We start from the raw sequence: 24,673 nt of genomic DNA, 5'->3' as shown, positions 1-24,673 counted from the left end.
TCCTTTCAAAGTGATCTCCCCCAGAAGATATTAAAAATTTCAGATGCTGGACAGAGCACAATTCACCCCCAATCTGGGCTCAATAGTTTAGGGTGGGGCCTAGCACTCTGTGTGTTTACAACGCTAGTTAGGAGGTTCTGACATCCCCCAACCTGAGAAATGTCCTACTAGGCACTATGAAATGACAAGCTTTAGAGTGAGGCAGACCCCGCTCATTGTATTACCTTAGACAGTGATCTAACATCCCGTTGTTCACTCCGGAGTGGACATTTGACCTTCTCTGTCCCATCCAGCCTTAGAACCTCTTCTGACAATCCCTATACTGAAAGTGCTGACTAGAGGCCAAGATCACGTCCTCTCACTGAGGCTGCCAATGTGCTTCCCAAGCCTCCTTTGCAGTTAGAGCACAGCATTAGTAGAGGGTGACCATGCATTCCAGTTTAGGCTTGTTATCCTAGCAGAGTTCTTAGCAGGGCCCTTTCACTTTTGACAGTGCCTGGTTGGACACTTTCCTATCGGCTCCTCCAACTGACACATTATATCAGACTCTAATGTCAGATCTGATGACACACAAAGGCTGAGTCTGTCCAATCTTGGCAACACAGCAGTGGTGGAGTAGCTCCAACTCACTTCCAGTGGTAGTGATTCCAGGAACAGACTGGATGCCAGAAACACAAGTATTGGGTTGTGTGTGTGTGTGTGTGTGTGTGTGCCTAGCAGGAGTGTCTTTGAAGGACTAGTTTTGCTGTGTAATTTTTGGACATCATTTCTTGCTGTGAGAATTCCAAACCCAGCTTTCTACCCTGTCCTGGGGAAGAGTCCGTGTGCTTACTGACATCCTTTAATACATCCCTTTTGTCCTTACATTAGCAGGATTTAGTTTTCAATTCTCACAAATAAGAACACTTGACTGACACATAGTCATTCCTTGACAACTGCTAAATGATCAGTTTGCACCAAGCACCGTGCTCAGTACTAGAGATACTGACTTCTTATCAGTAACAATGAATGTAACAATATTATTGTTGCTGCAGGAATGCTGAAAGGATTGAAGGAGATCATTTCTGGAAAGTACCCAGCGTGATGCCTGTCACATAGTAGACACTTAATAAAGCAGTCTACCCTCCCTTTTTTCTAATTTCCCTCTTAGAAATTTGCTAAGTGCTAAGGCCAATAAGCTACAAATGCATAGAGTCTACACCCTCAGATGATTTACAACCTAGTTGAATAGTCAGTAATTATAGGCCTGGAGTAGTAATAAATGAACACCAAACTGGTGTATTCTGGATCTGCTTTAGCACAATTTTTAAAGCTAAAAATAACTGGATCAACTGCTCTATAGCTGTTTGTTTACGTTATTACTTTGTCCATCTGTACAGGGTGCATTATTCAAAATAGAAAATAATAGTCCTTAACAAGCCCCATTAATTCTCATTCTTAAATATAGCTGTAATAGAAATTACCCATAGACACAAAAGAATTGAAGGAAATAATTTTTCTTAAATGATGAATAGGAAGGGGGAAAAAAAGCAAGATAATAGTTTATTTTTAAAAATGCAAATATAATCATCATTTAGCATTTAATGAAAATTGATTTAGGCTTTATAACCACTATATTTGTAGACAATGATTCTTATTTTACTATCCTGCAAGATCTTAAGCCAAAGGGAAATCTTTAACAAAGTTACTGAACTCCTCCTCCCAAGGCTGTTACTGAAAAATAAACCTTTGAACCTTTTCTATTAATGAGTGGCTCAGAAGGACACACTTCCTTCAGAAGAATGCGCCTGGTTGTTTTGATTGTCTTCCTTTTAAAGATACTTTTCCTTTGTTCACATTCTGTTGAAAGCCAGGGAAAGTCAATAGCATGAGTCAATGCTTGAGAACAGTCGGGAGCCTAGGGCATCAGGAGGTCACGTAAGAGTTCCTGAGGTTCAGAGGAGACATTGTAAAGCAGAATGCAGCACAATATTCCATTAATTCATAATTTTCCTTTGGCCATCCCTGACCCCACCCAACATTACTCTTCTCTAGTTGAATCAATACACTTCAAAGTAGATTATTTACTTGGTGAATTACCTGCAGTGGCCTAGATATTCTTCCCATCAAAGAAGATATAAATATCAACCAAAGGGACAAGCCAGGAAAAATCTGGATCAGACATGGGGTTTACATATATACATCTGTATTTCTGCTTCAGTCCTTGTGATATCTTGCTTTTGCCTTGGGCCAATTTGCAAAGAAAAAAATGTATGCATTATCATGTATCTTATCTGAGGAAAATTGAATGTATGAATGATATTCTATTTGCTCTAACTTAATACCTTATTGAGAGATTTAAATAAGAGAGAACTTCAAGCAAAGGAATACATGTAAGTCATTATCAGAAAATACATGGTGATTAGTCTTCTACTTTGAAGAGAGTATGTGTTCAGTAATGTCTTTTGAAAGAAAGATTGGAAGAGTGGGTAGGTAGATGGGTGCTACTTCTTGTTTCTTTCTGCTTATTGCTCTTAAAGATAAAATAAACATTTCCATATTAACTCAGCAATGTAAGCACATCCCACTAGCTCTCTAAAACAACTCCCAAGCGTGTCTTAAATAAACCTTTCAATAACAAATCTGCGTGATAGATCTGATAAGACATATTTTAAAAAATAAATTACTTCTCCTTACTGACCGTGCCCTGGAAATTTTTGTGACTTTCTCTAATACCTCATTCCATATTAAAATAATTACAGTATTTAACATTCAGGTGACAAACATTAATAAGTTTTGAATTTAAAATTTTCCATTTTTAACTTTATTAAAATCATAAATTGTAAGAACTGTATCTCTAGTTTCTTCTTGTGGAGTCTAGGAATATTTTGACCTTTTCAATCTCATTCAAAAAGCATCACATTTCTCCTTTTTCATTGCCCTGTGATGTACAAGGAAGAAGACTAGAGACTTAAAACATACATGACTAAATAGGTCAGTCTCCCGAGCACGCTGAACATGCTTTCAGAATCCCATTTTGGCTAATTCTGTAACCCGAATTTATTTTCATTTGTGACATTCTGTTACCACGGAAACATACAATAAATTCTAGATTTCAAATTGTGCTCTTCTGGGGTCATTCATTTACTCTTACCCTTGTGTCCATTTAACCACAGGCAAGGTCCAGATCTAAAATAAATCATCTGGAGGCTTAGCTACATTTTGGAATAAGTGAACTCACTGGTAATAAATCTTGTGCAGTGTCCATTAGCACAAAAGATATTCTGGTTTATCCTCTGCAATTGGCTGAAGTGCAAGAGGGACTTCAGTATCAAATGTGTATTGGAAGAAAATAAAAATACTTAAAAATCTGAGTCATGTTGTCTCTTGATTTTTACATGATTGAGCAGGAGGCACATAGTGCTTGTGTGAGTCAGAAAGAAAATGTTAAAAATTGTATCATATGAGGCTGGTGTGTATGGGGAATACGGGCACAGTACACATTTCAGTGCCTTTTGTAGAAGAGTCCTTTGATCCTGGAGACATGCTGATCATAAATGACACTCATTTTGACACCACTGAGCTTTGGAGTTGTGCAGAGGAATAAAAAGCTGGGGTTGACACTGATAATAAAGGGAAAATGTGACTAGTTCTTGACCCCTTGGAAGAGCGAGGCAGTTTCAAAAACAATTATGTGTTCGGTGATTCAAATGGGTGTACCTCTGCCTATTCTAAACCAACAGAATCAAAGAGACTGCTTAAACAAGGTCCGAGGAACAGCGTTCCTTGCATCTTGACAACACAGGTTATTTATGATAATACCATAGAGAAGGTTCCTGAGATATCGCATACTGGCTCAGAAAATGATACAAACTGTGTTTGTCAAACATTACCAAATAAGATGGCTCTGTTTCCAACATGGTAACAGAAATGTCCTAGCCTCTTGCCATTGTTGTCTCTGGGAGCCTTTGTGTTCTCCTTACATGTCGGTGAAAATATTGATTAGTTTTATTAACTGAGTATCAATCTAAATTTTGAAGCAAGGCAATGTCAGTTCTAGAGCTTTGACAACCTCGTGCTTTTGGAAATGTGCATCATTTCTGCTGCAAAGGCCAGCAGCTCTTACAGCTGGGCTTTTAATTAGGTCTCTTGGGGGTCAACGGAAGAATGCTGGATATGCCTGAGAGAATTTAACGACAAGATGTAACTCTGAGTGAATCTGTGTCAAAAAATAAAGTTTGTGAAAAAGAGAGGGAAAAAAAGAGAAAGGAATTCTTTTTCAATACTTTCAATCAATTTTCCAAAATTCATTTTATAATTAAAAAAAACAAAAAGTTGCAGGAAACCCTATTCTATTAACTGCATCTAAAATCTGTGTTTTCTACAGTTTATTTTTTCCCTCAACCAGATCACTCTAAGCGCTATTTCCATTAAAAATAACAGTAATATCAAATACTAAGTAGGATGTGGGGAGCAACAGGAACTCTCATGTGTAGCTGTGGGAGTGAAAAATTATATTTTGGAAAACTATCTGAAATTTCCTAAAAAAGTTATACATGAGCATACCCTTTGATCCAGCTATATACCCCCTACACACTCCCCCGAGAGAGATTAGGACATATATCCTCAAAAAGAATTGAGTAAGAATGCTTCTGGCAGCTATATTCACAAAAGTCAAATACTAGAAACATTCAAACTTCCATTAAAGGGAGGATGGATAAACAAATTATGGAAAATTCACATAATCTTCAGTAGTAAAAAAAAAAAAAGAGCAAATTATGATTCATGCAACAACATGGATAAAAGTCAAAATCATCTTGTTGATCAAAAGAAGGCAGTTGCAAAATTATATTAACTTTAATAACAGAAAAAACTAACCTCTGGCAACAGAAGCCAGGATACTGACTACCTTGGTGGTGAAAGCTATTTACTAAAGTGGGCACAAAGGAATTTCCAGAGTTCAACTTTCCAGATAAAATATTTTCAACTTTCCAGATGAAAATATTCTGTATCTTCATCTAGGTGGCTTTTACACAGGTGTATCCACAAGTAAATATTCACTTAAGTCAATATTCATTCAGATTCGAAAATTTTGCTATATGTAAATTTTACCACAATTAAAAAAAAAAGATTAGTGAATAACAACAAGTGGGAATAATTTAATAAAACCCCTTTACTTTTACTGGAGCACCCAATACAGTAAGAGTTGAACTAAACTATGTAAAGAAGGGTTAACATACACGTTTAATTAATACATTAAAAATAATAAATTATAACTTGTGGAACAAGTTAGTATATGAGTACAGGATTAATCAGCTTAAAGATTATCCTCTAGTAAATAAGTTAAGTAGAAGTAAAAAGTATATATAAATTGAGAGACAGCAAAGTTCTTCTACCATAATCTTACCATCTGCTTTGTGGCCTTCTTCCACCAGGAGTTTTGCAATCTGAAAGAATCCCTTTGCAGATGCTAGGTGGAGGGGCCTATCTCCAACTTCACCACTTACATTCACATCAGCACCAAATTTCAAAAGGAGGCGGGTTACCTAAAGGATCCATTCATTTGAAATTAGTATCAAATGTCAAACAATAAGGCAATACTTTTAGCAATATGGAAGAAGACATGTCATTAAGTCCTTATCTTAGATAACTTTTGCCTGAAAATAACAGAAAATCCTAACTCTGCCAGCCTAAACAATAAGGAATTTATTTTTATGTCAACTAACAAGAAATCCAAAACCGGGACAATTTCAGGTTTGGGTCTTCAGTGTACATAAATAGTCTTCTCTGAAGTCATCCATAATCTTCTCTGAACAATCTTTTCTAAAGTCTCCTTCTGGCCAAAGCCAGCACTGTTTCCTAGATTACTGATCTTCACAGCAACTCCATGCATAGGTCACCAACTGCCATCTTGCTACTGGCGTTCTGGGTCCTTTTCTGGATTTGTGAGTAAATGGGATATAGCTACACTAGCCCTGAGCATTTTCCCAAACCAGCGGAGATTCACATCCAAAAGGCCAGAGAGAAATGAAGTAATCCACAACTTAGGAGCTTGCAGGGGTTGTTTCAGGTAATTTACGGGATTTCTTCAAAATATTTACCTATTCCCTTAGGAGCCTTCCAAATAATTTCTCTAAACCTGACATTGCCTCCCCTGGGAATTTCAGAAGTCATCACAGGGATCCCAAGAGATAAGTTAGGATGCACTTGTACCATTAAAACAACAGCTATGGGAGGACACTTCAAATGTCTTGACCACTGAGGTTTCAGCATTAAGGTGGCAGCAAATAAATATATCATGGGGAAAAACCTTTCAAGAACGTGGCATACATTTGATAGCAATTCTAGGCAAAAACTTAGCTGGGTGGAATGTGGGGAGGCGTCCTATTGAGTGTCGTCGGTAAAGAACAAGGATTGGAAATCAGGCTTCTACTTATTGGTAATGTCATCTTGAATAAATCATTTGGCCTCTTGAAATTCAGTTTCTTTGTTGTTAAGATGGGAATGATATTAGTTCTACCTCACAGAGTTTTCATGAGAATTAAATAAGTTATCACACATGAAGCATTTAGAAAAGTGCCTGATCCTCAATAAACGATGGCAGAAGTGGTAGCACCAACGTGGAAAATGTGCATTTTACCCCTTGGTCGACTAATGGACAGACCGATACTTAATTCAGGAGAAATCTGAACAGTAGACATTTAGTCTCAAGAACTTTGCACTCCTAAGCAGATATTTCCATGTACAGACTTCATAAATTCTGATTATGTGACTTTATAATGGACAGATTTAAACTATCTTTGAAATCGATTGTCTATTAAGCACTATTATCATATGCCTAGGAAATATTGCTCTCGGTACGAGACATCTACTCTTCCACTTAAAAATAAGTAAATAAACAAACGGCAAGGAACCTGGCACATTAGGCACATTTCTATATCGAATGCACCATTCTCCTGTCAGCATATTTCAGCCAATGACAATAGCGACCACAAATTACTTCCATGCTGCCTCTGCGCACAGAAAGTGAGTCTCTTATAAAAGGGCCCTCCACAGTTTAGCATAATTTTATAAGACTGTGACTATAAGCTCAGGGAAAGCAAACAAATTTAGCACTCCACACCACATGCATAGACGCTCTATGTTTCTGCTGGGTGATGAGGTTAATCATCCAAGAGGATGACACTACGAATCACATGCATTGGGCACATCCTGTCTGTGCCTGAAGTCAGGAAAGTTGGGAGTTTTTTCATCACCTGAGCTTTTTGGACTCCGTACTTTCAAAAGCACTTTCAGTGCCCAGCTCTCCAGTGCACTCCAGTGCACTCTGAGCAGCACATCAATGAAATGAGCAATCTTCCCTAGCCATAGGTCACGCTTCACAGGTCTGAGAGTGTCCGGGCATATGCCAGTCAGCAAAGAAATAAAGGCACAATGACGAGAACAGCACAGAGACACAAGCAAGTTTGATTTTCAACCTGGGATCCTCAGGCAGTGCAACGGCATGACCTCTACGAAGGTAAAAAGGTGTGATTCTACTGCACAACTGAGTGAGACTAGAGATCTAGAGATATTAAATGAGGAAGAGTGAAAAAGAGATGTTAAAAGAGCAGCTAAGTTTTGGTTCTCCAATTGCATTTGCATTTCTGTTTTATTTGGTCCTATCGAGTTCCTTGGGTACAGCTAAAAGATGGTGTTTGAAAGCAGCACACAAAGATCTTGTCTTTCAATATGTTGAGGCTTAAAATCAATGGACTTTGGGATGATAGCACCTGCCCTTGAATTCTAGCTCCACCACTTAAGTAAATGGCCTGGACTTCATGATCTGTCTCACTGGTAGAAGAGGGATAATAAAAGGCTCTTTGGTACAACAGAATGAATACAGGCTTTGGGATCAGACAGACCTGACTACGTATTCCAGCTCTTCTCCTTTCTGGCTGCATGACTCTGGCATGCTACCTGACCTGAGTAAGCTCAATGTGCTTATCAGTGCGCAACGCTGATAAGGAGGGGCAAATAACTGCTAATTTTAGGACTGTGGCAAACTTAGGGAAAAAAAGAAGTCCACATAAAGGTCTTAACACAGTGCCTGTCCCATAATGTGAGCTCACTCATGTGGTAACTCTTACTAAGCTCATAAGGTTGTCATGAAGGTCAAATGAAATTATTTATTGAATAAAGATATATTGTTGACTTAAAAGTGTTCTATACATGTTATCATTTTATTACAGATTATCAAATTTTATAAATATGTACCTATTGTCCAACTATATATTTAAAGCAAATTATATATTTAAAGCACACTTAGTGATTATTTTTCAGTTTATCTAGGTTATTCCATATATTAGCTCCTCATTACCACTGTAGCAATTACCACAAAATTACTGGATTAAAACAACATTGTTAAAAAAAAAAAAAAACAACATTGTTATTATCTCACGGTTCTGGAGGTCAGAAGTCTAAAATCAAAGTGTTGGCAGGTTACATTCCCTCTGGAGGCTTTCATTTCTTACTCTTCCAGCTTCTGCTGGCCACCTGCATTCCTTAGGTTGTGGTGCCTTCTTGCATCGTTTTAACCTCTTGCTTCCATTGTCATATTTCCTATTACTCACTCCGATTTTATGGACCCTTGTCATTTCATCAGGTCCACCCAGATAATCTAGGATAATCTCTCCATTTCAAGATCTTTAACTTGGTCACATCTACAACGTCTCTTTTAAGGTCACATTCACAGGTTCCACAGGTTAGAATGCAAACATATTTTGGTAGACATTTTTTAGCCTACCACATCCCAGATTAGCAGAAAAGAAGAAACCTAGATTCTGAAAGTCACTTCTTTTCAGAGAACTTTTGGAATGGCCTTTATGATTTGTTCTATTGTTACTGTCATTAGCATCATCACAGTGGCATTCATTACATTTATTGAGCAACTTGCCAAACATTTTAATTTTAATATCTCATGGTAACAGCAACCCTATGAGATAGGTACTATTAATGTTTTCTCCACTTTATATATCAAGAAACTGAGGGTCAGGGATATTATACAACATACACATGGTCAAAAAGCTAGACATTTTTTTCAAATTCAGGCTGATTCTTATGGCTGCACACTTAGTAGTATACTCTCCTGCCTCTTGTGTACTTTGTCAGTAAAAACGAATAACTCAGCAGCTGCAATGTTTCTGTGGATCTGCAAAAGCTCCACAAGGGTGGAACTGATGAGGAAGACGGCAAAAATAATTAAAAAGATACCTTAAATATCCTTTCTTTGAAGCTAGGACAGTTCAAGAAAAGCCTAGAGCACTTAAGTAATCCCCCAGGCTTTGGAAATGCTACTGACTTACCTGTTCGTGCCCATAGTGTGCTGCGATGTGCAGCGGAGTGAAAAACACTGCGTCTTGAACGTTGACATTAGCTCCATGTTGCAGCAGCACGTCAGCAGCCTGGACAAGAACGAGAGTTGGGTTAGGAGACTCACCGGGGACATCTGCCCATCGAAGTTCATTTTACAACCATAATGCACAGCTGTTCTTTGGGAGTCACATCCTACAACACGATTTTCTTCCCTCTCCCGTCTCTGAAAATTGCAATGGCTTGCTTTGGCCTAGAAAATAAAAACCAACCCCCTTACTATGGCATTCAAGGCCCTCTCAATCTGATGGCATCCTTTTAAATGGATTTCCCATAACTCTCTTTCATAAAGCCAATTGTATGATTGAACTGCCCTCCATTTCCTGCTGTTCTGAGTCTTTGTTCATTATTTCCTCTGTCAGAATTTCTCTTCTGCCCAATCTACGGATGTCCAAACCCAAGCTAAATGCCATCTCCTCCAAGATTTCTTTAATTTTCCTTCCTCTGTTGCCAACCAAGTTGCTGAAATTAAGTCTACCTTCTTTTTAAATCTCATATAACTTTCATGCCATTTAGAACACTTAACATGTACGTGCATGCTTTTCCATCCCTCCTAAAGAACAAATTCTTTAAGGACAAAGAGAATATCAAATTCGTCTTTACAATCCTACCCTGGCATGTTGCCATGGAAACAGTAATTATTCAATAAGCACTTGTTGCATGAATGAATGAACAAGTGGGGAAGAAAAGAAAAAAACCTACCGGGAGCTATTGACTGACCCTTCAGATTTCCCATCTCTAAGTCCCTCTTCTCTGGAAAACTGATTGAAATAATTTCCTAATGCATTCTCTATTCTTCAGTTGATAAAATAACCTACATTTGGGAAACTTTTCAAAAGTCTGATAGACTTAGAAGAGAAAACGTGAGGACGGGATCTAAGAGCTCAGGGAACACCTCTTCTGTTCCTGTACACAAACTGCCTCCTAAATCAACTTTTCTTGCCTGTTTAAATCATAGCCCTTCAGAAATGGAGCAGCTCATGGACACACAACAAACTACTAGGTTTTTAAGAAGAATTTGAGAATCAGAGGAATTAAGACATTTCTCAAAGTGATGGAGCAAGTCAGTGTCGGCGGGGAAGTAAATCCCTAGTCTCTTACCTCAAGCTTTGTTTCTGAGTGCTCCACAGTTTTAAATAGTCCATTCATTCAGTCATCCATGTATCCATGTACCAGCACACAATTTATTGAGCACATGTGAGCTAAAACTATGTTATTTTACATGCTTATTCTCACAATTTATTCAGTCACTGGGATCGCATTAGAACTGACTGTAATTGTCATACAGTTATCAAAGAGACAAGGAATTCTTGTTGTAATATCTGAATTTCTGGTGGGCTCAAAAGTATAATAAGCAGGTGTATAGGTTTATATGCATTCCGTACAATGCTTTTGCCGATATTTGGATATTGCTGACTAACGATCAATAGAATACACAATGTGTACAGTGAGTTGTTTTTCTATTAAAAAACTAAAACAAAAAAACACTTATTGAGGGCATATTACGTATCAGTCCTTGAACCAACTGCATAAATAACTGGAGTGTCTCTGTCTCACCCCAAAACACAGAAAGGTAGGTGTTACTTTCCCATTTTAAAGGTGAAGAAACTGAGCCTCGGGGAGGCTATGTAACTTATTTGAGGTCATACAACTAGTAAGAAGCAGAACTGGAATTCAAATTTAGGTCTGTTTGACTTGAAGTTTCCATCAGGCCTCTCCTGTGACCTTGATCTCATTAACACTAACCTTTAAGTAAATGAACTAACTGCCTCAATCTCAGGTAAGAAGGAACTTTCTGTCAGTAGAAGCTTTGTAGACTGAGCTCAGAAATGAACGCTGGAGCCATTTATATCAAACGCCTGGTATCTTAAACGTCACGTGCCTGGGAGTTCAATCTTAGGAACCTTTAAAGGAGGTCACAAACGATCAAGGTAAATGAAGCTTTTTACAATTTCTCTCATTTTAAATATAGCATAAAACAAAGTAGACAGCATGCCTTTTTATTGTAAAAATGACTCTTCAAATGTTAACACAGAGAGCCAATTTCTTAGGCTTGGTTCCAGAACTTACTTTCATTCTCAAAGATAACGACCCTTAGGCTTCAACAAATAGTCCAAAGCAATTTTTTTTTCCCTCCTAAATTTGCACTTATCCAGTCGTTCAGAAGGTCAATCCTTTGGCTGAGCATTCATTAATTATGAAGTGTTGGCCTTCAGAGAAACTGTCAAAATTTAAGTTTTAATGAAACCACACAGAGTCATTATTGAACTGTAGGCTTTATTTAGTTTGTTTTAAAATTCAAGGAAATATTTAACCATTGAGAGCAATGTTCACTGGAATTATCTGAATAATTTCACATGTTACTTATATGAGTTGAATGCATTTATTCATTCTTATGATATTTGGAGTCACGATGGGGAGTGTGTTCCCTAGCAATCTTACAGGACTATAATGGAATGCTTGTGATGTACCAATGTGCCTGTCATGTGGCTAAGACAATGGACTCATATTAATGTTTAGGCTGGAACCTATGTCTATCAGATCATTTTAACCATGCTTCCCCCACTACAGAACCTGAAAGGGCTGATGGAACTGGAGGCTCAGCTCCAATCCCAAACTCCCAGCAATTCCAATCCCAACTCCCAATCAACTTCACATGCTTTCCACTACACAAAGCCCCATGATGTCACAAACTGTCTATTTTACGCACCACTATGCTAGGTACATAATAGGCATTCAAGTAATTATTGAATTTGACTGTATTTCTAGTTAAAAAATAATAGGATTATATCTCTACCATCAATCATCAGGGAATTTAAACATTAATAATTAGGATATACCATAATGGAAAAGAATACGAAAAACAATACATATATGTGTCTCTCTTTACATATACAGCGCGAGAGAGAACTGAATCACTTTGCTGTGTACTGGAAACTAACACGTTATAAATCAACTGTATGTCAATAAAAAAATAAATCCAGAAAAATAAAAATGGCTTAAATGGTAAAAAAAAAAAATAGTAGGGATCTAATTATGTGATAGAAATTTTAAACAATTCAATTCAACAAATGCTTTTGATTATTCATTTCAAATTAACCTTTAGCAAATCCCAAGGGCCTGTTCCATGCCAGGATCTGTGGCTGGAGTTTTACTTACATTAGCTCCTTAAGATTTTTACAGGACATAAAGTTTTATTGTTTTAAATTTTTTGAGTAAATACATAGTTCTGATTCTTTGCCTCAAAAACAATAACAAAACTACTAGTGAAATTGTATACCAGGAACAAGTCTTATCACAAAAAGGATATCTTAATAATCTTTAAACTCTTTAAAGAAATGAACTTTATCATACTTAGAATTCTTTGTATACTTTTCAATTTATTTTCATGTTTTTTTTCAATGTTGCATTAGTTTCTGGTGTACAGCATACATATTCAGTCACACATATATATACAGTCATATATATATACATATATATATACATTTTCTTTTTCATTACAGGTTATTACAAACCATTGAATACAGTTCTCTGTGCTATACAGTATATACAGTAGGGGCTTGTTGTTTATCTTATCTGAAAATAGTAGTTTGTATCAGCCAATCACAAACTCTCAGTTTATCCTTCCTCCCTTCTTTCCCCTCTGGTAATCATAAGTTTGTTTTTTATGTCTATGAATCTCTTTCTGTTTTGTATATAAGTTTGTTTGTGTCACTTTTTTTTAGATTTCACACATATGTGATATCATATGATATTTGTCTATCTCTGACTGACTTACTTCACTTAGTATGATAATCTCTAGGTCCACTCATGTTGCTACAAATGACATTATTTCATTCCTTTTTATGGCTGAGTAGTATTCCACATACCACATTTTCTTTATCCATTCATCTGCCAATGGACATTTAGGTTGCTTCCATGTCTTGACTATTGTAAACAGTGCTGCTGTGAACATCGGGGTGCATGTGTCTTTTCAAATTGGAGTTTTCTCCAGATATATGCCCAGGAGTGGGATTAATGGATCATACAGTAACTTTATTATTGGGTTTTTAAGGAACCTCTATACTGTTCTCCATAGTAGCCCCACCAATTTACATTCTCATCAACAGGGCTAAGAGGGTTCCTGTTTCTCCACACCTTCCCCAGCATTTATTGTTTGTAGAATTTTTGGTGATGGCCATTCTGGCCAGTGTGAGGTGATACCTCATTATAGTTTTGATTTGTGTTTCTCAAATAATTCGTGATGTTGTATCTTTTCAAGTGCCTGTTGGCCATCTGTATGTCTTCTTTAGAGAAATGTCCATTTAGATCTTCTGCCCATTCTTTGATTGGGTTGTTTTTTGATATTGAGCTGTGTGAGCTGCTTGTATATTTTGGAAATTAATCCCTTGTCAGTTGCATTGTTTGCAAATATTTTCTCCCATTCTGTAGGCTGTCTTTTTGTTTTGTCTATATCATACTTAGATTTGTATGCTGACATATATATCAGTATTATTATTATTATTAAAGAAAGAAGATTCAAATATGGGCTGGTACCTTGATATCTTTTATTGATGGAATGATAAGCACCACAAAGTGCCATCCCTCAAGTGGTTGTTTTAGGAACACAAAATGGATCAGAGATCTTTATTTTGATGGCAGGGAATTACTATTACTATTACATTACCCTTTAAAGGTATTTTTATTTGCCAGTTGATTCATGAAAAGAACCAGAGTCTCTTCAGTTTCCAGGTTGTAATTTAAACATGTATTCACACACATTCTGTTTTTACTTCCTAGAAAGCCTCTGTTCTCTTTCTCTGCCTACAACATCCCAGCCTCAAGGCCAAGCTCTGTTCTGGTTCTCTTTGAGAATCTTCCACAAATACTTTAGAGTATTGATCACTTCTTTCTCTAAATGCTTATACTATTTGTCCTCACAATTCAATCTTTGCATTAATTATCACTGTAGGTAAACTGGTATTACATAAAGTTTTAAACATTTTTTTTTCATGTTTTAGACTTGTCTCAATGAAGGGTGAGAAGTTTTCACTCCAGCTAAAAAGATTTTTCACCTGAGGCACTGGGATTTAATACTTCCAACTGAAATAGTCAGACCTTATCATTTAAAATTCCAGAGATTTAGAAAGCAATGCCTAGAAGAGGAAAGACCCAAATTGTCCTCGCAGGCTGAATGTTTCTCCTAAAGGATGACTTTAATTTATTGACTTGGTCCCATTTAGCTCCCACTCTGACCTTCATCTTATGAAAATCATTGGCAGTGATGAAGAAGAAAAAAATGACCACTATCAATAGGAACTAAATGTCCCATGGAAGAAAAATAGAATAAGGTAAATTCTACATGGAATAAGACGGCAATCAATCTAAGTTGAAATTACCAAAATTAAATATAGTGTCTTATACTTAGTAGACCTTCAACAAACATCTACACTTTGAAATTAAATTTTTCTTTGCTTTAAGTGATATCTCATTTCCTGTGACTTCTTTGGAGTCTTCCTCAAATTCATACTGATGTCTCCCTTAGGGTTCATAGTTTGCATAAAGCCAGAGTTTTCTCTTCTGTATGTTTTTATCTAATGTTTATTATTGAGACTTAACGCGAGCAGAAAGGGAAGCTATCTGGGGATAATACCCGTTTCCATTTAGTGGGAAATCTGTATTAGCAAACTTTTAAAGGAAAATGTTTTCCAAAGTTTATGCCTCATGAATTCAAAATGATCCCAAAGATGTTAATATGCAAGTTGATGTAGATTGGATATTTTTCAGTTATTATCAGTTCTGATTTTTAATAACTAGTTCTCAATTGCGTCCCCTCACTCAAACCATCGCCCTCTCTCTTAAACTTTCCAGATGATCTTCTTCTGAGATAGTCTACACCTTTTGTCCACATGCCCTCACCTTCTATTCACTCCTCAACCCACTACACTCTGGCTTCAAGCCTCACCACTCCAGGGAAATTTCTCTGGAAAATGATATCAAAAGTCTCCTAACTGCCCATTCCATTGGACACTTTTGGCCTTTTCCTTATTTTAATATCTCTCCAGTATTTGTTACTGTTTGTCTGCTCCTTAAGATCCTATCTTCCCTTAGACTGACTGACGCCCGCTGAGTGTGATTGCTACCTCTCTGCTGATTTCTTATTTCTCCTCTGCAGAGGAGACTCTGTTCACCTCTTAACTGCTTCTTAAGTGTTGCCTTTTCCTCACTTGTGTTTCCTTTTGATCTCCTTTGTCTGCTTTAATTCTCTTGTATAATTAAGATAATACATGTAAAGCAGCACAGTGCTTGGCACAGAAGGGTAAGTGTTCAGTAAGTGGTGGTTATCAGCTACCTTGGCTTATACATCCGCTAGTTGATTCTATTACAACTGTTACTACAGCTGCTACTATTGCTACAACACACACACACACACACACACACACACACACACACATGCACACCTCCCTCTCCAGATACAAGTATTTTTCCCAGACTTCCTCCAGTACCGGCTCTATGTTATTTGGCAACTGACAGTCCAATTATACATTTCTTTTCTATTTCCTAACTATGTTTACCCTGGGTTTATATAGTTCCCTACATTGATCTCATCTATATCACTTGCCCTTTGATTTTTATTCATTCGAATGAAGCATTAGAAGGCAAAGGGAACTAATATTTCTTGAATGTGTACTTTGAGAATATCTACGAGCTAAAGGAAAATATCTCATTTAATGTTCACAACAATCCCATGGAATTATTATTAGCCCCATTAAAAAATAGGAACAATAAAGTTAAGAATTACACAGGTGCTTTAGGAAAAGGCAGTGAAGTTTAAACTCAGATCTATGGGAGTCCAAAGCACACTACTACCCCATCCTGTTTTTATTCTTTTTGTGTGTTATCTGGGGCCAGCTAGCTACTTCTTGCCATCTCAGATAGTCTTGTACAAGATGTAGCTCTTGGTTGATATTGCTCTTCAAGGATTTTTCAAGGACAGCTATATAGGCAGTATAACAGTAAGACTGTAATTGTTTGCAGATGACTGAAAAAAATAAAGATAAAACTTATTCCAAGTAGAAGTTGTATGTTAGGGATCTTGAAGAGCCTTACATATTATGCGAAGAAGTTTAGGACTTTTTCCTAAATTTTTTCCATATGGGGATTCACTAAGAGATTTTTAGTAGGAGTAAAGTATATTTTGATTTGAATCTTAAAAAGAGCCTTCTAGTGATAGTATAGCAAGTGGACTGAAGACAGAGCAAGACTGGAAGAGCAGTGATCAGGTGGCAGGGTCTCATAGTAAACTAAAAAGAAAGAGAGAAGGATAAAAATGATCTGAGATAGAAGTAGCAGCCTGGAGATGGTGAATGGGTTTTAGAGACATTAAGATGGTAGAATCACATGACTCAGCATATTGGAGGACCGGGGATGGGGAGAGATGATGAAAGTTATCAACAAATGAGGACTGTAAAAGAGGAAGTCTATAAGGGAAAGTGAGTATGAGGACCAAATTTTGTCTACTTCATGAATTTAGGAAGTAGGAACATCGCCTAGTTTCTTCCAGTTCCCCTTGGTCATTCACTGTGATCTTATCCAACACCAAAGCTGTTTCAGTTGAGGCCAAGCCCTCAATCAAGATGTGAACATAATTCTCAAGTTTTCAAACAACAACCAACAGTTATGCCAATTAGAAATACCAACAATTGCATATCTATTTGTATTCAGGGCTTATATTACTTAGCATTTTAGATGGAAGAACTTGCTCTGGATTTAATAAGCACATCTTTTGATTTTATGCTCTATTTTCTGTAGAATTTTTTATTTTTAAGTATGTATATATACTCACTTCTTGAAACCCATTACAATTGTTAGGTGAAAACTCTCTATCATGTAGTTACAGAGGTTTTTACTTGAAACACTGGCTGAATACTTTTGTAATAACTTTTTTTTTTAACCTGACATAGCTCTAATTAAATACTTGAGTACAAAAACTTATTGGAAAATAGTTTCTTCAGGCTGTCACAGAAATGAGGTTCTCTTATGTGATCTTTTGCTTATTATCTCATGTTAAAATTAAATTATCTCATGTCTGAAAATTACTCAGAAAAAGATTCCACAAGATAATATCAAAATTAAAGGGATGCTCCATATTCTTAAGTTGTAGAAATAGAGCTTAACAATATATCAACTTGTATGCATATAATAAAAGAATTCCCATGATTATAGAAATGTATCACTTCTTAGGAAACGAGAATGTTAAGTAGGAAAACTGGTGGATGAAGAAGAGTGATGAGAAGCTGTGAGGTCAAGGCTGGAGATACAAGTGGTATCATTTTTTTAGAAGTAATAATTGAAGCAAGGAGATAATATCACCTCTGTAAGGTAAGAACTGATATTTGTGGGATATTCATGGCTAAAACTGGGAAGAAAGGGGTGTCAGCAAGGGAGAAGAGAAGTCATCCAAGAAGGAAAAAGAGAACAAAAGGATGCCTATTAAGGAAGTCTATGGAAGAAAAATTTTTAAGAAAAGAGGGGCAAATTTTTCTAAGCCTTCTAGCAAATCATCATCTTGCTGTGCTATTTTCTTCCATATAGATATACTTTTTTGCAGCATTTCCTTATGTGAGGGTCTTATTTTAAAATCCTTGGCTGAGAAAACAGGTTTTCAATGTTCACTGTGTTATGAATACATCATGTTCTATGCATTTCAAAAGCCACAATTTTTTTTTCTTATGAGATATATTTTTATAGCTTGCCAAAGGCCCAAGATTTTTCACTTTATTGCAGTTGTAGGGACTTGAAAATTGTAGTACGAGTTAGGCTCCCTCTTATCAATGTTTCTCTGCACACTGCACACACCTTGGACAGCAGAATTATGGAGGGCTGCAAGTACCATCTGACAAAGGGTTTTCCCCTGATTCTTGTTCTCCAGCCCAAATCACCTGTGGAAAACAAGTGATTGGTCTCTACTTGAAAAAAATCAACTTCTAAATTACACTTTGAAGGTGAGGTGTAGTCAACTAACAGAACATAAGATGGAATACATAAAGATTTTAGTTCTTAGATAAGAATAGATAATAAGAATACTAAAAAATTATTTCAATGGTCAATTAATTTTCAGCAACTAGAATTAAAAGACAACATCAACGGTTAAGGCTCAGACTCAAAGGTTAGTTCTGTTATAAACACAATATATAGAATATTTAGTGTTCCCCTTTTTGAGCTTCCTCATTAATTAAGCCAGAAAACTCACTATTTGATGAACTGCAAGACACTACCTTAATTCATTTTAGAACAGCTGATGTAGAGAATCAGTTATATCCTAGGGCTCTTTATTTAACAACATAATTGAAAACCTTAGTCTGCAATAACTTGGAAAAACTGACACAATGATATTGGTAAATCTACCATTGTAAAAATATTTTAACTGACTGTGAAACACTAGGCCTTGACAGGTGTAGTAATCAATTGTAGATGCCTTTCTAGATAAGAAGCTTATTAAAAGAAGAACACACACCATCCAGTCAGAGACCTTTTATCAGGACAGAAAACAGTAGGAATGATGGTAGTAAATGTATTAACCACTCCATGGGTCATGTTAAACTAAGATAAATGTAGGGTAACTAATAATAGAAGCCTACCAATGAAAATGAAAGGAAACACAGTATCAAATCTGCCCAAGTAGTTTTGGCTTCAGAAGTGGATACAGCCAAGGAATAACTTCATGGGACTCAAGCCCAGACTTTTAAATGCCTTCACGTGGGTAGGAAATGGCAGAACCTGGATAAAAGAAACCCAGGCTGGCATGTTCCAGAGCCCACACGCCTGACGACTATGCCATATACCACTAGAGCCAAAAACCACTGTTCTAGGAACCCAATTTTTCAAACATTTCAAACAGTTTTTCAAACTTTTACTTGATGAACTCGTCATAAGTACTCAGTATAAGCACTATGATGGAATTGGGTTGGATGGCACCTAGTTGTAGGGGGCGTGGACTCAGTACTCTCTCCTTTCTCCCTGAATGACCTCTGAGTCACCACTGGAATGCTACACAACCAGAGAACGTGTACTGGAAATCACTGTTCAACAAAAGAGAGTTGCTAGTTCTTGGAGAATAGAATTGCCACCACACCTACTTGCTAGATCCTCTTTGCTTCTAAGAAAAGACTGGACCAAACACCATTATTAGCATCGTGCCAAGTTTCCTGGGTTAATAGAGCCTGTATCTTTCAGACATAACACATAATCCTTGTATAAATCCATCTCTCTCTATATTTGTTACTGTCTTTGATAAAAATACAAGTGGTATTGATATACATGAAGCTAAGTAGTTCCTTTGAGTGTGGGCCTGACATGACTCACCTCTCCTTAATAGAATATGGCAGAAGTTATGGAATGTCACTTCCAAGATTAGGTTACAAAAAGACTGTGACTTCATCTTACTTGCCCTCCCCTGATCTCTCCATCACTCTCTCTGATGGAAGCCAGATGTCTTATGGATAGGATCACACGGCAAGGCACTGATGTCTCTGGATAACAGCCAGAGAGGACCTGCCAACAGCTACATGAGTGAGCACAAAAGTGGACTGTCTCCATTTCAGCCCTTGAGATGACTACGGCCCCACTTGAAACCTTGTGAGAGACCCTACGCTAGGGGAACCAGCTACGGCATCCTGAGATTCCTGAGATACAGAACTGGCAAGATTATGTGTGTTTATTGTTTTAAGCCACAAAGTCCTGGGGTAATTTTTTATGCCATAAAAGTTAGCTAAATATACTGTTGTGCCTTTCAGTTTATTACTAAAAAGATCCAGGTCACAACTGACTTTACAGTAAAATAGTTACCTACTGCCCACTTGTGAATATTAAAGGAGGAGCAGCAGGTCAAATCAGCAAAAATTTTTGAGCACCCAGGTTTTCTAAGCACTGTGGTAGGTTCTGGGGATCAAAATCAATTGCTCAAAAGGAATATACAGGTTAGTGGAAGAAACAAAACAAAATAACTATATAAAGTAAACATGGACTTGATAGAAATAATATATGGGCTACTGTAACTAAACAAAGAGGGTATAAGTTATCAATTTGGTCTGGAAAAGATAGAGAAACCTATAGAGGGGGAGTGTCCTTGGAAACTGAAGTAGAAGTTTGCTAAGCAGAAAAGGAAAGATCAATCAATTCATTCATACCTCAGATATATTTGATCATCCAATCCATGCCCAGTACAAAGCATCCTTGCCAAATTCTACTATTTCTTAAAATCTCATTCAAAGTCTACTCACCTCATGCAATCTTTTTAGACCTGTAGGTTTACTGAACTAATCCCTGGGACAAGTGATTAAATATCTTGATAGCTTTAGAGTCACACTGAGGCTTATAAGAAGAATTTATTACAGATACCCTCCTCAGAATTACTGAATCAAAACCTCTAGATACTACAAATCTGCATTAAAAAAAACACAACTTCTTAGACACTCCCTGTTGCATCCAATATAGAGTAAAAAAGATTAGTCCAGAGGTGCTAAGGCGGCTAGAGATCATAAGACAGAGTACCAGAGATAAGAGGGCCACACAGAGAGAAATACAAAGATCTGCAGAGGACCCCCTAGAGGATAAAGCTGAGCACTGATCAGTGTGCATTTATGAGGAAACGTCTACTGCTGACTAGGAAAAGAACCAACAAAGGGAGTAATGATAATAATGCCCAGTGCTCACACAAGTCCAGAGATAATGCCTGTTCTCACCACCCAGACTGGAAAACCTTATGATTCATGCGGCTGTGGGTAAAACACACACGAGAGACTTCCCTCGGTAGTTCACTATTAGCCTTGCACCGAGCACTGCTCTATTCCCATCAAACAAATCTTAAAAGCTAGACCGAACAGGAGTATATTGTTTCTAAGTAAATTAACAGCATCCCAGTAGGGATGTAAAGGTTGTCTAAGGACTATTCACAGAAATTCAAAATATTTAGCACCTAACAAAATAAAATTAATACTATCTGGAATCCAATAAAAAATTAATAGGAATGTGAAGAGGCAGGAAAATATAACATAATGAAGAGAAAAAGTAATCAATCAAAACTGACCCCAAGTTAACACAGATGCTAGAATTTTCAAACAAGGATAATTAAATAGTTATCAATACAGTATTCCATATGTTTAGAAAGTTAAGTAGAGGCAAAAAAGATATAAAAATGACCAAAATCAAATTTCTAGGTATAGAAGCTATAATACGAAAGATAAAAATCCACTTAATGGGATTGGCAGTATATTAGCTATTACAGAAGAAAAGGTTAGTAAACTTGAAGATGTAGCAATGGAAGCTCTACAAAACGAAATATGGAGAGAAAATAGAATTTTTAAAAATGAAAAGAGCATCATTGAGGTTTTGGGCAACACCCAAAAGCCTAATGTGCATGTAAGTGGAGGGGAGACAGAAAAAAATACTTAAGGAAATAATGGCAGAAAATTTTCCAAAGTTAATTAAAACTACAAACTCACAGGTGCAAGAAACTCAATAGACCCTGAACACAGGGAATAAGAAAATTATGCTAAGACAAAATCTTAATTAAACTGGTCAAAATCAGTGATAAAGAGAAAATCTTAAAAGCAGTCAGAGAAAAAAATGCACATTATGCACTAAGGGAGAAAAATAAAAAGGACAGATTTCTTGTCAGAGGTAATGCAAGTAAGAAGACAGTAGAGTAATAGTTTTAAAGTACTAAAATTAAAAAAAAAAACCGTAACTTAGAACTATAGTGAGAATATCTTCTAAACACAATCGTGAAATAAAGTCTTTTTCATCCAAATAACATTTATGGACAAAACATCTGAACAGACACTCCACCAAAGAAGATATGCAAAGGGCAAATAAGCATAGGAAAAGATGCTTAACTCATTGGCCACTAGAGAAATGTACATTAAGAGCACAATGAGACACTACTCATTCCCTATTAGAATGATTAAAATGAAAAAGATTGAATATACCAAGTGTTAGTGAGGATATGGAGTAATCGAAACCCTTATGCACTGCTGGTAGGAATGTGAAATAGTACAACTGTTTGTCAAAGTATAAACGCTTTGGAAATAGTTTGTCAATTTCTCAAAAATTTACATATAAACCTACCAAATGATCCAGCCATTCCTTCTACTCTTAGATATCTGCCCAAGATAAATAAAAGCACATGTCTATACAAAGACTTGTATGGAAATCTTCATTGTAGCTTTGCTTATAATCACCCAAAACTGGAAATCCACAACTCAAACGTCCATCAACAGGTGGATAAATACTGTGGCATATCCAAACAATGAGATCCTACTCACTGACTAGACATTTTAGTTAATCATTTATCTTGTAAGTAACATTTAAAATTTTCATATTTATTGTTCTTCAACCCTCCACCTCCCATTCTACACACACATACAGAGAAGATATTCTTCCATTGTTCCCTATGACAATGAACTAGAAATCCTTTATCCAGCTGCTGACATCAGAAACCTAGAAGTGTTTGTTGATACCATGTTCTCCTAACGTCCCACTCGTATATAACCCATCACCAAATTAATTAATTTTACGATCTAAATATTTTGTGAATTTGTTCTTGTCTCTCCATTTTTACTAATACCACCGACACCCAGGCAATCATTATAGATTATTGCCTCCAAATATATCTGCCTGTGTAAATTCTTCTAATTCAGTTTGTTTCTAACATTGTGACTAGAGTTATTTTATCCGAATGGAAATCTGACCACATTACCACTTCTTATTGGCTTCTCATCGCTTTTACAAGAGAGACAGAACTTCTTAACTCAGTCCATCATCCAACCCAGGGAGATTCTGAGGGTAAAAGGGGGTTCACATGATTACACCAGGCCAGCAGGCATAAACTGGGACTTTCCTGAGGAGTCAAAATTCACTGTCACCCTACAAATAAGTCCATTGGTCATCCAGCCCCTAACCATTTTCTCCACGTTCTTCCTTTTCCACCACATCCGCTAGCTCTCTCAGCTCCAACCACATACTCTTTTACTGTCTTCTCATTGTTATTCCCTACAGTTAGAATGCTTTTACACAACTATTTCCTCTGCCTGGAAAGCTCTCTGTGTGTCTCAACTTCTCATCCATAAAGTGGAGATAATAATATCTACCTTGAAGGGCTGTTTTAAGGATTAAGAGTTAATGTATGTAAAACACTTGGTACATAGCTAAGCATTATTACTACCACTGCTACCATCATTATTTCTTCTTCTCTTTACTTGGTTAACATTTACTTAGGTCCTTAAGTTATAAGCCGAATTATCAGTCCCTTGAAGATTCTCTCTCAACTTCCATTACTACGGACAAACTCATTTAACAAATACTAATTGTGTGTCCACTACATACTGGCCAGGCCCTGTGCTAGGAACTGAGGACAATGGAGAGAGAAGAACAACAATAACAAAGGCTGTGTCTTGGCTGAACTTCTATTTTAGCACAGGAGACAGTAAAGCAAAGTAGACAAATGATATGCTGTTATATAGTGATCAGTGCTGGAGAGAAATAAAAAAGGAAACAGATTAGAGAAAGTACCAGAGATTTGATGTTTCAATTTAAAATAAGAACATCTAGGAATACCTTGTTGAATAAAATTACATTTCAACCAGGATCTTAAGATAAAGAAGTAAGATATTCAGTTACTAAGAAAGAGGCAGAGAAAAGAGTAGTGCCAAGGCCCAGAGGCAAGAGCATGTCTGGTATGTCTGAGGAATTTAAGGTTGAAAAGAATAAATAAGAAAAGAGTGAAAACTACAGTTTTCCAAATTCTAAATGAAATACACTTTAAAAGGCTCACTCAGCCTGCCTTGTCAGAATAGGCTGAGGGGGAAGGGAAGAAGAAGGGAGACCAAACCACCTTCTTTTAGGAATAGAACCCTGTTGACCATCATAGCTCTTATCAGAGTGGCAATTTTATGTCTGTGTGATTCTTTGATTGCCTGTGTTTTCCATCAGACTGTAAGCTCTGTAAAGCTAGGAACTGTATGTAATTTTACTCATTATTAAATTACCAGTGTCGACCACAGGTCTTGGAAACTGTTAGTTCCTCAATAAATATTTGTTGACTGATTGGAAGAAAGAATGAATATATATTATTATATTCCATTTTTAAAAATTTCTTTAACTGATTTCAAGCTCCTACATAACATTCAAAGCTATATTTTATACTTCTTTCAATTTCTGTCACAACTCGCCTATATTCTTGTGTGTAAATGTTCAATAAGCATTTACTGACTAGATTTGTTCTTTCCTAGTCAATTTTTTCATT

General features: G+C 36.7%; 1 protein-coding gene across 1 annotated transcript in view; it reads right to left on the bottom strand.

The window, feature by feature from the left end:
• LOC102519218 (serine/threonine-protein kinase TNNI3K) overlaps positions 1-24,673 on the bottom strand; it is a 285,392-nt gene that overhangs the window by 168,092 nt on the left and 92,627 nt on the right. Inside the window, exons 7-8 of the mRNA XM_032494576.1 lie at positions 9,324-9,422; positions 5,387-5,525 (exon numbers count right to left, since the gene is read on the bottom strand). Coding sequence (XP_032350467.1) covers positions 5,387-5,525; positions 9,324-9,422 — 238 coding nt within the window. The remainder of the gene's footprint in view (positions 1-5,386; positions 5,526-9,323; positions 9,423-24,673) is intronic.

Source organism: Camelus ferus, chromosome 13 (genome assembly GCF_009834535.1).
Source record: "Camelus ferus isolate YT-003-E chromosome 13, BCGSAC_Cfer_1.0, whole genome shotgun sequence".
In the NCBI taxonomy this organism is placed as follows: Eukaryota; Metazoa; Chordata; class Mammalia; order Artiodactyla; family Camelidae; genus Camelus; species Camelus ferus.
Note: the sequence above shows the minus strand (reverse complement) of the source record. Positions and strands in the feature narration are given on the sequence as shown.